The sequence below is a fragment of the Varroa jacobsoni genome, unplaced genomic scaffold (genome assembly GCF_002532875.2).
Source record: "Varroa jacobsoni isolate VJ856 unplaced genomic scaffold, vjacob_1.0 scaffold_201, whole genome shotgun sequence".
Classification (NCBI taxonomy): Eukaryota; Metazoa; Arthropoda; class Arachnida; order Mesostigmata; family Varroidae; genus Varroa; species Varroa jacobsoni.
The window spans coordinates 38,061-52,298 of NW_019213103.1; the positions used below are offsets into that span (position 1 = coordinate 38,061).

The following is a 14,238-nucleotide window of genomic DNA, read 5'->3' on the forward strand; positions in this document are numbered from 1 at the left end:
GTCACTGACTTTCTTGCACTAATCACCATTAAAAACCGGAGACCTATGTCTCCGGTTTTTAGTAGTGATTTTACTATCTAATAAATATGATGACCCAAAGGAGGGATGCAGAAAGTTACCGAAATCTTAAGGCTCCCTTGGAAGCAGCGAGCTTAGCGGTCAGTATGACGCTATAGCAGTTACTATTGTGATAAAAGGCCCTTTAAGATCTCAGCGGAGTTCAACGCTAAAGTCTTCCTAGAAACCAGCTATGCAAATAGTTTATACCTACTCGTGATGCCTAGCATTAGACTACCGGCTAGCTAATATTAGCTTCATCAAAGTTATTACACCCCCACCTATCTGCAAAAATTATATAATGTTGTAATGTATGTAATTGATTTCAGTTTAATTTAAGAAATATTACTGTATCAAAAGTGACGGTAAATGGTGGTAAAATATGTATTGCTTAATATCACTGTAGAAGCCACCTAACAACTGAGCGTTGGCCTAGAACATTAAAGCTCGAAAAAAACTTCACCATGCATTACTATGTGAAATGAGAACGAGCAGATGATTAAAGATCTAGATAAAAGAAGAATATAAGGTCTGAAATAAATTGTTCTGCTTTTTTAATTTGTGGTTATATCATACAAATAATTTCTAATTAAATCAACCTTTAAGGTTAAAATTTTGTTCAGAATGAGAAACCTAGACGCCTTTGATAATTTGTAATTGACGTAATCGTATAAAAAAGAAAGCGCAGCCTGCAAATAAATTAGTAATTTTTTCATTTCTCGAGGAATACTCTTCTCTTTTTGAATGCCACGCCATGGCCTATTCTCTATGACTTTTTCGAACTAGCTGTAGCAACACGTCACTTTTTTCGCATCGGTTAGGTTTTTGCGTACTCAACTTTACCATGAGGAACTAACTCGAGAACAACGGCTAGGTATAGTTCACTATTGCCACAGCTGTTTTATTGTTTCCCCAATAGCGATCCTACTGAATAGGTCAACGTCTTCGCAGGTTCGAACCTTGGAGAGCAGCTATTTACTTAGGGCCTTATGATAGGAATTTATTTTCCGTAAATACTAAGTAGATCAACGAGGCGTCTTCCATTAACGAATAAGAACCACGATATATATGAATGAAGCCATTGTTGGCATTTTTTGGCACTGTACCAACTTAGTCCAAGATCTGAAGATCTTTTTTTAAATTTCAGATTTTTCAATAGAAACCTTTACCGATTTTTGCACTAGTACATAGTCTATACAAACATGTGCAGTTCTTGAATTTTCCCTAGGATTTACCTTTTTTTTTGGTAGTATTTAAGAAAAAAAGGACCATGACCAAGCTTCAAAAATATCTCTAAAACTACGTATTTGCTTAATTGATCCCGCTATTTTAGTACAATTGATAACATCAGCTGTTTAAAGAAATTAATGTAGTTCGATTGACGGCTTCTGTTGTAGTGAAAATAGACAGCAACGAACATTATGCGTACTTTCACATATCTTTAAATACTTAAAACGAACTGAATTGTATGTAAAAAGTAACGCGCTCAAATGGTAACATAATCAGAAGTTTCGAAAGTGGCGGTGGTGGCGTTTTCCCCATATAACTAAGCATTATTTTTTTTATTTTACTTACAATAAGAATGAGCTAAGCTGGTATTAGTTCTGTGTTTGTAATATTAATACAAATAATCTCTCGATATGGTTTGATATCCTAACATCTCCGTTTCGATTTTTATGTCCGGTATCGCCGTTAAGCATTCCATCCGACGACTGGTTCTCAGCTTGAAACGAAGTGTGTCTATGTTGAGTAGTCTAACCTGAAAAGTACCACCCTTTACAAATACATGCGCACTTACCATTGTTGTCGCGACATTTTTATTGAGGCAATATCTTCTTGAGTTTCGCACCAGATAGCATAACATTTTGTTTGCTTTCTGTTAAATAATTATTAAAAATGTTAAAACAACAGAGAAAATGAGCTGAAATTTATTTTTGTACTACTAGTCGCGAAACGTTCTATTTACAACATTGTATCACAGATCGTACCGAACAGCATATTGTGGTACCTTACTCGCAGAGCGCAGTTATTCTTTTTGTGCACATTCAGATAGAGCATACTAGACGTAAGCATGATCTTCTGTAAAAAAGAAGTAAAATGATACAGCAGAACAGGTTTTGATCTCTAGATATATAAGAAATATTTTTCATATTAAAAATATTGGTGGTACGTTTTTCTCAGACCCTCATGGGTCGTAGTATTTCAAAACGTAGATTTACAGTTAAGTAAAGCAATATAATTATTAATATTATTATTGCCCAAGTTACATGACGAGTAGGTATCTGCTAGAGGCAAAAATAAAAGGTTTAAAAGATATTCAAACAACAAGACATATGTTTAGCTTTATAATTTACAGCGTTCATGGAGGCGTAAATGCTCAGCCTCATTACTTGTCATAGTACTCGAAACGTTTACCTTAGAATCCAAGCTGTGGAGGAACTTGATTATTAACCGAAATATTATATTTAACATATTACGTTGGATTCAAGAAACCTTTGCATAAATCCATAAAATGTCGTGTTGTAAAATGGGCTTTATTCTTATAGACCATGTTGTTCCTATAACCCTTTCATCGAAGCTTACATGTATTTACTGTTAATGTTGTGATTTTGATGTGACAAAGTAATGCGCAAATATGAATTCAACTACTAATTATCAATTACATTAAGGATTTCTTAAACGGATTGCTACTCTCTCTCAGGTGCTTAGGTTCTAAGCTCTAACTTCTCTCAGGTGCTTAGGTTCTAAGCTCTAACTTAAAAGTTCAGAGCACAAATTATACACGCAAGATACATAAGTGAGTTCGCAAATGTTTTGTCTATATTTTTTAATTTTTTTCTGCAATTTTAGATTTTTTAAGGTACATAACCATGAAAATTTGTACAAAAAAACGCATTATAGTTTCTGACAGCTCCGTCCGTTAGCGAAAGTTGGACGCAAACAATTATTCATATACACTTAATAAAATAGTCCCAGTTTGCCTAGAAATGTTTTTTATGTGCAGTAGAAAGATCGGTCGCGGTCCGACAGCTGGCATATTGAAAACGAATTTCTAATAACCTAATCTCAATTTCTAACGAAATGGGTTCTTTTGATATCTGTGAATTGAGGCAGGCTCAAATACAGCAATAAAAAAAAACACGAAGTGCTGTAATCAGCTTTACGGCTATCTCACAGAGTCTAATTAATTTAATTCCAAATACGCACTCAATACTGACTATCACTGAAGCAAAATTATTGCGTTTATATAAAAAAAAAATAAAAATAACCCAGGTTTCTTGCATATGCAGTATTTACAGATGACTCATTGCTATATAAATAGACGACACTACACGACACTCGTCTGAGTCCCTATGGTTTCTTGGCACTGAAGACAACGTGATCTTGCTTATCAGTTAATCGTCGTCTTTGTTCGCACACCTAAAAAATGAAAGCAAACATAGCACATATGTGACATTAGTACATCATAATAGAAAGTTTTGTGTCGTTTCTATTGCTACACCATCGCTATCTATTATGTCATAAGTTCAAAATTACTATTTGAAATATCTTATGTATGTATTAAAGTTTTCGAAAAGGTATGTCTGGTTAAATGCGTACCATCCGTCTAATGAATAAAAACGAAGATAATTATGAATTACTCCATAACATAAATTTATGCGTTTGGGAAGCTATCTAAACTGCGTACTGCTGTAATGTTGGTTGTTTATTATTAGGAAAATAACCTAACTTCACCTAAAAGCAAATCAAATTAACTTAAAACAACAACGAACACCTCACTCTTCCCAGGTCATTGGCAAAATGTAAACCTTACACATTAATTATTGCGTGTAATCCGGATATTTTTTGGGAAATTTAATCCAAATTTTGTACGTATTAGCAAATTATTATTGCAACTACGCCAGTTCTTCTGAGTGAATCTTACTGCCTTATTTTTTTCACTGTACGGCATCTTCCGAGCCCCAGTAATAATTTCCTCCGACTTCGCAGAAAAAGTCGCAGAGCGGTCAGTTTGACAGTGTTTCAGTTTCACTTCCGAACCTCTTATTCAAAAAGAGCCTACATAACTCCTTGGCGTTTTCTCCTATAGTCAAAACGTATGCTACTTCTAAAAAATAGCCACAATTTACTATAGTAAAATCTTTGTCTGCGCCGTTTAGCATACTATGCTTGCGCTATTCTGTTAGCAAAGATATGACTCATTTAGTACAAACTCCCCGGGTATTTATCTGTTTGCACAAAACTTTTCTGATATTTGGTTAAACAACCCCCCAAAAACCCCTCTCATTATATTTGACAAAATTTTTTTGGCTTACTCTGCGTTATGGCCTGACCACGTTTGGCAAAACTATGGGCAGAACAAAATTATAGTTCCTACGCGCGATGTCACTTTGATGTCGAAACCGTGCGACTCATTCACGACGTATTATCATTTTCTGCACAAAATAGTTGTATCAATACAATTATGCAATAATTGGTTATTTTTTACAAAATGTGCAGCCACTTCCGGTAAATATCTTATTCTGGAGAATATCTTACTCTGTGGAACGATTTTCGGCTAACTTTTTCGTACAAACAATGTATGGGAAGTAAAAAGAAAAGACACATAATCTTCTCTTATATATGTACGTGGTTCATCCTTCTGTAGGAGATAAATGGCAGTTCGACGGCTGCAAAGTTGACTTCAGGTGCAATTTATTTCCTCTGTCAGTTTTGCACACGCATAGCCGAATAGAAGTGTTTAGTTTAGAAAGGACATCTTAAGCCATTATCTGGTTTGCATCAGAAACCGTTCGTTTCATACATGTGCTAAAATTTAAAACATGACAGAGTGGGATTTGTCGGCTAGAGCTGAATGCAAAAACATCATAGACAAAGAAACGACTACTTCTTACTCTTCTATTATCCCAAATGGTATTATATGTGCTATATATTTATACATACATTTCAAAACCCCAGTAATGAATACTTCAATTTCAATTTGTGGAGCATAAAATGTAGAACACAAATGGAGCTATTGTCTTCGATGATGCTGGTGACACAGCACTTTATCATGAGGATTGAAATCAGCGTATTAAAGAAGTACTAATTGGAATTAGGCCGCTTTTGCCCTGCCAACTGAATAGATGTCTCCCGATACTCATCATAAAGGCTTAACAAACTTGCATGCATTGCTGTAGTCATAATTCTTAGAGTATAGGCAGTACTATACAAAAAAAGGTCAGTCATATAGTAATTCATGCCTATGAACATTGACATTTTTTTCCTATTTAAGCAAAAATATACATTTATAGTAAAAGTTTTGCATCTTATTGACACAAGACGTGTATATTAGCGTGGCTTTAATAGATAAAATAGATTTGTGTACTTTTCTGGCATGTTCAAGGATGAATGGGCTTTGACACGAGATTTATCACTATTTTTTTTAACAATACTATCCGTAAGCTATGCGCTGTGTAAAGGTATCATTTAAGTTGTCAATGTGTCAATATGTGGTACATGTGAAAGAAATACCTGTAATGGCGCCCGTATCTATTAAATTCGTTATGTGTTTGGATAGAACTGCAAAATGCAACCATACAAAAACACTGATCGTATGATATTCAGACTATATTATTGTATGCTAATGTGGTTCATAAGTGCAAACACCACATCAAAACGGTGCTTCTGGAAATAATTATACTTGTCCAAACGTTTCTACTAGCATGCCCACTTAGTTAGGGCATGCTAGTAGAAACGATTATCTAACCCAATTATTATTAAACAATTATCAAACCCTTTTCGACTATAATTCAGTTTTTGTTAAGTTAGGTCTTCTCTATTTTTCAAGTAATATTTCTAAGTTTTTTTGCGTTATAAAGCAATCCCTTGAAGACACCACTCATAATTAATTCAGGGGATTCGAAGTATAGACATTGCACATCTGTTTTGTGCTTTTTTACTAGAAAATCGATAGTCTTACTAACCTTGTTATGTGTGTACAGCATGCATCCCACGACTGTCATTATAACCCCAACAAGTTGAACAGGCTTGAGCGGGTCATCGAAAAGGAGGTAGCCTCCAAGCAAAGTAAGAGAAAGCTTTAGTTGACCCAAAACGTTGTAGGCCATAGGAGACGTATTGCCAATAATCCAGTACGATGTCAAATTTACTACAAATGCCACCAAGCCTATGGAATGAATCGAGTGAAAGAAGCAGTACAGCAGGAAGCATTTTTAGTTAAGCGTAGAGCTTTACTTAAACCTAATTAATTTTTACTCTGTGCCGTTAACTTTTCGCCGACGTAAAATATCAAAAGAATTAGCTTTACCAAAAGAAATGTGAAAAAATATGAGACATATTTCTCTATGTATCACCTGTTAGAAGAACCATGAATAAATCGTTGAAAGACCAAGAGTGTGCTAGCCATTGCAGAGGTGATTCAAATACAAGAGCCGCGATCAAGAGCAGTACCACTGACATTGGAGCCTGGTACCACAACAATTGCATTGAACTGACCTGTTTAACAGAGCAAACGGACAAATATATACGTGATACAGTAGGAAGTTCTGTTTGGTGTGTTTGGGAAGGCTTCTTATACGAATCATGACGGTAAGATCGCGTTGAATGCACTAATGCATACAGAACAAAAATCAGAAATGTAGTGGAGTTATAATTTATTGGTGGTACTGGGAAGACTGACCACGGACTAATCGTCCTGTACTGAACTAGTGGGTGGAGAGTGGTACTGACAGGAAAAGACGATACAAGAGTATCCTAAGAGTCCATACAAAAATCGAAATCAGAAGCATACGAAAAACAGCTTAAGAAGATTTTTATGAAAGGTGTATTCCATGTTCAGTGATGCGATCATGTTATTAACTAATCTTTGAAAATCTTCCTCAGACTTTTCCGAAGCTGCATACCTGACAATAAGATAGACTGCAGATTTCGTATAAAAAAGGGACATATACTCTCAATGGAAGTTCGGTCCGAGCAACAAAATTGCATCACGGTGAATCTTCATTTGAATCATGAAAACCACGCATTATTTTTCGCCATTATAAGATAAAAGTCTTGACTGAAAAAGAACAGGCTTTTAACATCAAAATGAGCAGATGCGCGCTATGGCAAACATTGTTGGGCTGTTTGTCACACCAGGCACACGGTATCTTTGGTGCTAACAGCCAGTCTTTTTTAGTGCTTTTAAAGACCATTCTTTGTGCTTTCTATGCTTTTATGTGTGGTGTTTGCCGAAGAAACGATATCGATAAAAGTAATATGTTTTTATATGCTTCAGTCATATATATATATATATATATTAGACTATATTAGATATATATATATATATATATATATATATATTAAATATAATGCTTCACACCCACTCATTCCGCGTTTATATAGTCGCAGTCGTATATCTATTTATTTGTAAATTCATACTATATACTCCATTAAAAAAATATTCCCTTACTTTTTTAATTGATGTACTTCTCATATCAAGTATTTTTAAAATTATTACTTGCCATATCAGCTTTTTCAAAAACTTCAACTTGTTTTAATAAAAACCCATCTGTGCTGCATAATTCTACATAGCTGAATTCCTTGTTCGGTGAGCTCTATCTTTCTTTAAACGATTAGCCTCGAATTCGGAGATACCCTATATATAAGACAACTATTGAATTAGAATAATATCAAGGCGCAAAATTCTGTGCCAACTTTCAATTTCAATGACTAATATTGTTTTATTTAAATGGTCCCATTTATCTAGCTACATTTTTGAGACAACGACATATAATCTCTGAAATACTATTATATATACATCTGGTGGTAGGAAAGTGACGCAAAATAGCGCACTCTTCTGGGAGCTTTCCCCATTGCAGTATACCGAAGAAGCGTCTTTAGGAACCGATTTTGCCAGTCTGGAAGTTGTTTTAATTGCTACTAAATCACAATAACATGTATAACGAGCATTTCGATTTACAACCGGGACTTCATAAATGCGTCTGACCATTTGCTTTAGGTATCGAAACCTACGCTTGACGGGTTAATCGTTTGACCTCACAAATTTTGGAGGAAAGTATTCTCTTTCAAATCAAAAGATGATAGTCATTAGGATATGTGAAGATACATTAATTTGTTGCTACACGTTGTAACACGGGTGTACCTCTTTTCTACACCACTGGTATTGTCTTCTTCATCAGATATGTTTTTTTTGGCTCAAGTCTTCTTAAATGACCGTTATGACCGTTTTGTTTATTGACCAGCCGTCATTTTTTTTTTTAAATTTTTTAGAAGAAAATATAGAACTCCGAGCAGCTCGAAATTAGGTTTACTTAGTTAAGAACTAACCAATAGGCCAATTCTAGCGAGAGCTAAGCTAGAAAATAGACCTATCTGAGGAATATAAAATTGAACTGAAAAAATTAATGCACATAAATGCTCAAAATGGAACGAAACAGTAAACAAAGTATCATTAATCTGGCCTTCCTTTTTCTCATTCTTCAAGTTCTTCAAGTTCATCATTCTTTTTGGGAGCTCCATTGTATGTCAAACCTTGCTTTTGATTTTTAAAGCTTTTTATACGCATATTTGATTAATATGAATTATACAGAAAATTGTGTTAATTACAACCAATTAAAACCAAGCCATCGAGTGTGGTCGTAACCCAATATTTAAAAAAATATGGATATACTAGGCTTGACCAAAATTGTCTGTGGTTAGGTTAACTAACCTGAAGCTCTTTTTGCTTTTCACCAACAAACACCTGGTACATAGAAGTAATCACGACAGCAGAAAGCGCAAACATGGAACCCAGTGCGTTGAACGACAAATCAAACTGGCAGTTCAAATATACTCCAAACACGATGGGGACGAGTGAGAGGACAACAGTGCGAGAAAATCGGTATGCGTAACACCATGTCTGAATGACCTATAAGAAATTTAGTTAACAAGTCAATGAATCACTTTTTTAGTTCAAAGTAAGAAGACAGGTTCTCCTAAAATAATTGATCCAAGGCCTCCATTGAATTATTACGTTTGTATCATCTTTAGCGAACAATAAGCGAATAAACAAAAATGCGAAAGAGCTCTTTAGACGTGCATCTACGCCACTCGCATTGCGAATTTACTTTTATATAGCGAACTCTCACTGATATGTTAACCTATTGGGGAAGTTTTTGTGCGTAATGATGTTTTAACCCTAGGTACTAAAAATCTATGCACACAATGGCCATTAGGTACATAGATTGATAGGCATCCATAGGATTATCGTTCCGGTAAATCTGCTTGAAATCTGGAAAGACGAGATATCGGATCTAGCTGTAATTGTGAGTATTCATCTTAGGGAAAGGCCCGTTGCTTGTTATTCTTATATACCTCATTTGTAAACAAGGCATTTTCTAGGAAAGTGAAGAACTAATTTGATCGTGAACAAGATGTTTAGGATTGTTGCATGTATCTCCTTAACAAAAGATATAGGAAGCGAATCATCTCAAAAAGCGTTAGCTTTGGTATCGACTGCAATGTACGGAGGAAGTTGAGTAGCAGTCGGTGTCGCAAATATTTTATTCTCAAACACTTGGGTCTAAAATCTAAGCTTTTAAAAATTATGTCTTGACACCAGGCATTCGTGACAATTATCACATTATCACTGCTGAGGATTTCTGCAGTCTATAGGAAGATTATCTATAATAAATTAATGCTTAGTTAAAATGAAAAAGGCACTTGATGAAATCCTCTTTCCATATCGACTAAAACAATTGATTTGGTAATTGACGTTCATTACAGATCGGCTCTTCCGCTGCCTTAATAACTACAGACTTTCAAAGTCAACTGAACATTTATGTATTTTTCCAATATGTAGCGCATCGAATGTAAGCACGACGCATCATTTTCGCCAAAATAACCAAGACTTTTGAGATTCCTGAATACGAATATCATATACTACTATGTGAGGAAAAGTATATTACCATGAATGTCTGTTTTAATATAGAAGTGGCATCGCAAATTAAGTCACATACATAATTGTAATAGTAAAAATCAAATTCATTAGAAGCGTTTTGTAAATCTTAGAATATGCAATAGACAAAGTCGCGTATTCGGGGGATCGCACTGTATGCCTGAACTGAAAATCCGAAAATGCTTTTTGTTAACCGGCTCCTCCATCAGCTTGTTTGCTATGAATGCTTCTATGGTATAATTTTCTTGTTTTTTACAAGCGCTTGCTTTCGAACTAGCCATACCAAGGCAAACAAAAAAAGTTTAGGTTAAAAACGACTCACCATAATTGTCGGCATTGTAAGTGTTTTGAGCAACTGGAACGTTCCGACCGCGTTGTTCTGCAATGATAAATTTGTCAAGGCTACGAACCCACAAAACGTAACTGCGAGAGGAACAACTGTTTGAAAAGGAATTCGAACGGGATTGAAGATACCAAAGTGACGACATACTGCTAGTCCGAGGCTTGTAATAATAAAATGCGTGCACGACATGGTTATGTTGGGGAAGCCCACGTACACGTACACCCATTTATTCAGAAGCACGATCGCGATAGAAACGGCTAGATTTACAAATATCCATACTGACGTGTAAAGCATAGAAGCTTGTTTAGGCGCCGTAGCGCCTAGAATTCCTTGTTTCATCGCGCTACCTGTGAATAACGCAAAGGTAAACGTCAAATCATTGCTCAGATGCCCAGAGCAAGTCTGAAGAAAGGCGACTTTCACTATATGAAAACAGGGTGTATATTCCTAGAACAATGGTTTTTATATCTCTATAACAATGGTCCCTAAAAGGTAAAACCGAAAATTTGCAATCGTCAGGTTTTCGGTTTTGACAGCCACGTGAAAGTTGGCCTTGTAGCTGCAGATTTTTCAATAAAATTATTATTTTTATTACTAATTAGACTAATTCAAAGGCTTCCGATGACTGCGTTAACCGACCTAATGTTTGTTAATGTTTCATCTGCTTTAATAAGGTATACTCTATGTACATATAGTCTTGTTATCCTGTTTTCTGCTATCCTGATTTATTACGCTCAGGTTTAATGTGATGAGAGGTTGGTGACGCGCTAATTCGATTGGACAGGCCAATAGTACTAATTGAACTTGCTAAAAATAAGATACTTCTTCCCTATCCGGCATACATTGCCAAACCCTTACTTTGAAAACTGCTCGGTTGTTGTTTGGTGCTCCATGCGTACCTGCGGCAATATCTAAATTGTGTCTATTGCACGCACACATCTATTATTAAAAGTTACTCACGACGTAATTCTTATTGTTTATTATTCATGTTTCACTCTCTGCTTTCAACAACTAATCATCGAAATATTTTACTTTCTCAAGGCTTGATGCATAAACTAAGAATGCTGTATCTATAACACTTGCGGTCCAACGAACTTAAAAGGAAAAACCACCTGATCATTCACAAATCGCCTGCAAGTGATAAAATGCTGGTCGCAAGTATTGCTGCTATGGGTGCTAGATCTCGCATCTTGATTTAGTTTGTAACTAGCTTATTATCAGTAACCTATCTATCTACATATTTGTAGCTAACTATGAGTATATAGACAGATATAGATAAGATTTTCGTACAACCTGTAATTTGAAATTAAATGATGTATATGATAAAAAGGAACATGGCTGAAAAATAGAGTATAAGCAATTTTCGAGAATATATTATGCATTATTACTCTGCAAATTTTAGATAGTAAGATGGATAGATATTTTAGATAGTGAGAGGCATTTGTTGAAGCTGAAATCTGTTTCTCGGATACCGTTATTCATGTAAAATAGGCGAATAGCGTTGTTTTTTACATTATACTCTACCGGAATTGCCTCCCGATTACTATGAGAACTAAAAATATTAATAAGGCTCAACTGCTGCCTTCCTGTGGAAAAGCTACTAGTTGACTTACGTGGTTACCGGCAGCTAAAACTATTCGACGTCTGAGCCCATGTGATCAGCAATAATGCTTCTGGAATGCTGCTGGAGATCAGATTCGAACGTCTTGCAAGGAATATAATCCTGTTGATGTTAATAAGGCCAATCTATGCAGCGAGTTATGATCTGGGATTTGAGTAAAAAGCACTAGAGATCAAATCCAAAACCTTGTGGTTATTATTATTACTCTTTTTGTTTATTATAATTATGATTCCGGCGTTCCCTACCAAACTCTTTGCCAAGTTGTAGTCGAAATGTATGAAAACATAGGAGTCATGCAGTGTATTATACATCGACTAATGTATAGGGTATGATAACTAATTTCACACAATTTGAAAACTGAAACACGCATTGTAAAAATCCGGCAACTACTAAAGGGTGGGTAGTATGGAAAATCTACTTTTTTCGCTTGCCTAAAACTGAAAGCTCATGATCTAATAATGTCCCGAATTTTATGTCTAGACTTCCGTTAAAGGTGAATCTAAATAGCTATCATCGCTTCTGTCGTGAAATAAACCGTGTGTCCACCTATGCTTTGTTTCAAATTTAGATACAGCAAGTTTAACAGGCAAAACCGTTATTACTAAACCATCAGGAAAACTAACTTATCACTGCTGAATCAAAAACGTTTGCGCTCTAAGCATGACTCAAAACTGTTTTTAGAAAACGAACGTTACATTAAAAACATCCTTGGTTACACAAAACCGGTAGTTTACACGCTTTCAGTCAAAAAAAAATCCGAAAACGGTACCATGTACTGTCGCGATACATAATATTCATAAGATGGTCTAGGAGGCCTACGAAGTTCATCAAAAAGATGTAAAACTCATCTTTGGTGATTCTGTTATCCTTATGTAGAAGTAAACGGGCTAATGGAAAAGTGATATACTTCAACTGTTGGCCCATTTTATACTTTTCGGGTTTTACGGCCTCCTGTGTACACTTGTACATATTCTGGACCCGTTAACATCCAAAGCTAACGTTTAATGCTTTTATGTGGGACAGATAGTTTTTAAGCGCTTCTATAAGACTAATTAATCTAGACATATATACGTCGTGTCATGTTATCGATTCTTCATCATATGATCACTCACCGACAAATCCTTTGCAAATTCGTTAAGGGTATCATTAAAAAATACTATTGCACAAAACAAACCATTAACCCAAGCGGAAGTTTAATCGAATAAAATATTCTATTAAAAATACCTCAAACAAAAAATTACATATTCATCGACTTTTAATAAAGTATATACTTTTGAACCTTCTTTTGAAAAGTCCAGATTTAGTTCTCGCATCCCTTATGAGGTAACTAACTTCATTAAAGCCGAAAAGAGTAGGCGTTTTCGAACCTACGAAGGAGATCAGCAGCGAATTCAATGACCGAACTTTTTATACCAAACAACTCACGGCAACGTCTGAAGAGCGAAAAAGCGAATCTCTATAAATTTAATCGAGTTACCCCAAACGACGGTCGAGAGTTTCCTCCTTCCATCCACCCATGTTAAATTCACGAATAGAGGAATTATGCTAACTGTTTTCTCGCTTAACCTAAAAATGAAATTTTAATGATTTGACAAGTCACCTCTATATCCCCGATACTTATTGTTTGCGGTTTAAAAAAAGAAACTACCAAAAGTAGAGTTCAAGTGCAAAAAGCCTTACCTTAAAAGATACCTTGAATGAGGTGGTTCTTGATGCGCGAAATGTGCGCTATATCATGTGACCGGCCATGTTAATCTGGGAACGTATTTCAATCAATACTGATGGGTATCTTGTAAATAGTTGATAACTGCATGCCCTGATATGATGCATCGAAACACGGCTGTCAAATTACGCTCTATGTGCATAACAATGCGCTTTTTTGTTCTCCGAGGAGCAGCGCAAACACTTACTACATGAAATGTTCGAATATTATGACGGTGTGATCAGCGGCCAAATGGCGCTTTATAATAACAACAAAATTCGATTGCCACAACCAGCATTAGACCTGTCAACGAAAAGATTACGTTGGTAACACGTTTAAAAATGTAGTACTTAGTCCTCACTTAGCATTCAATAAATAAGTCAGGCATGGCCTAACAATTATACAGATTTTATATACAATGCTGCCTGTTTCTAGATTCAACCAAATAAAAAGTGACGATATGTAAAAACATGCTGATAGAACATTTGAATATTTAATAGCTTTACTCAGACATATTTTTTGACTATATTAGACTATTGCAGCTTGTATAAATTGCGTCAGACAGTTGTATTCGA

The 14,238-nt window shown here is 35.4% G+C and overlaps 1 protein-coding gene across 4 annotated transcripts; it reads right to left on the minus strand.

Annotated features, from left to right (window-relative positions):
* Positions 1-1,956: 1,956 nt before the first annotated feature.
* Positions 1,957-13,905, minus strand: LOC111273602 (solute carrier family 35 member E3-like). Of its 4 annotated transcripts, XM_086973534.1 has the most exons (7): positions 13,642-13,902; positions 10,624-10,687; positions 10,320-10,376; positions 8,771-8,968; positions 6,414-6,555; positions 6,024-6,226; positions 1,957-3,477 (listed from the first exon to the last, which is right to left on the minus strand). In XM_086973534.1, exons 3-7 carry the CDS (start codon positions 10,332-10,334, stop codon positions 3,409-3,411), a joined length of 627 nt encoding a protein of 208 aa, XP_086829660.1. In that variant the 5' UTR covers positions 10,335-10,376; positions 10,624-10,687; positions 13,642-13,902; the 3' UTR covers positions 1,957-3,408. The 4 variants fall into 4 exon arrangements, with proteins under 4 accessions (XP_086829660.1, XP_022711064.1, XP_086829661.1 ...); XM_022855329.2 differs by having other exon boundaries at positions 10,320-10,687; positions 13,642-13,905; XM_086973535.1 differs by lacking the exon at positions 10,624-10,687.
* Positions 13,906-14,238: the final 333 nt, after the last annotated feature.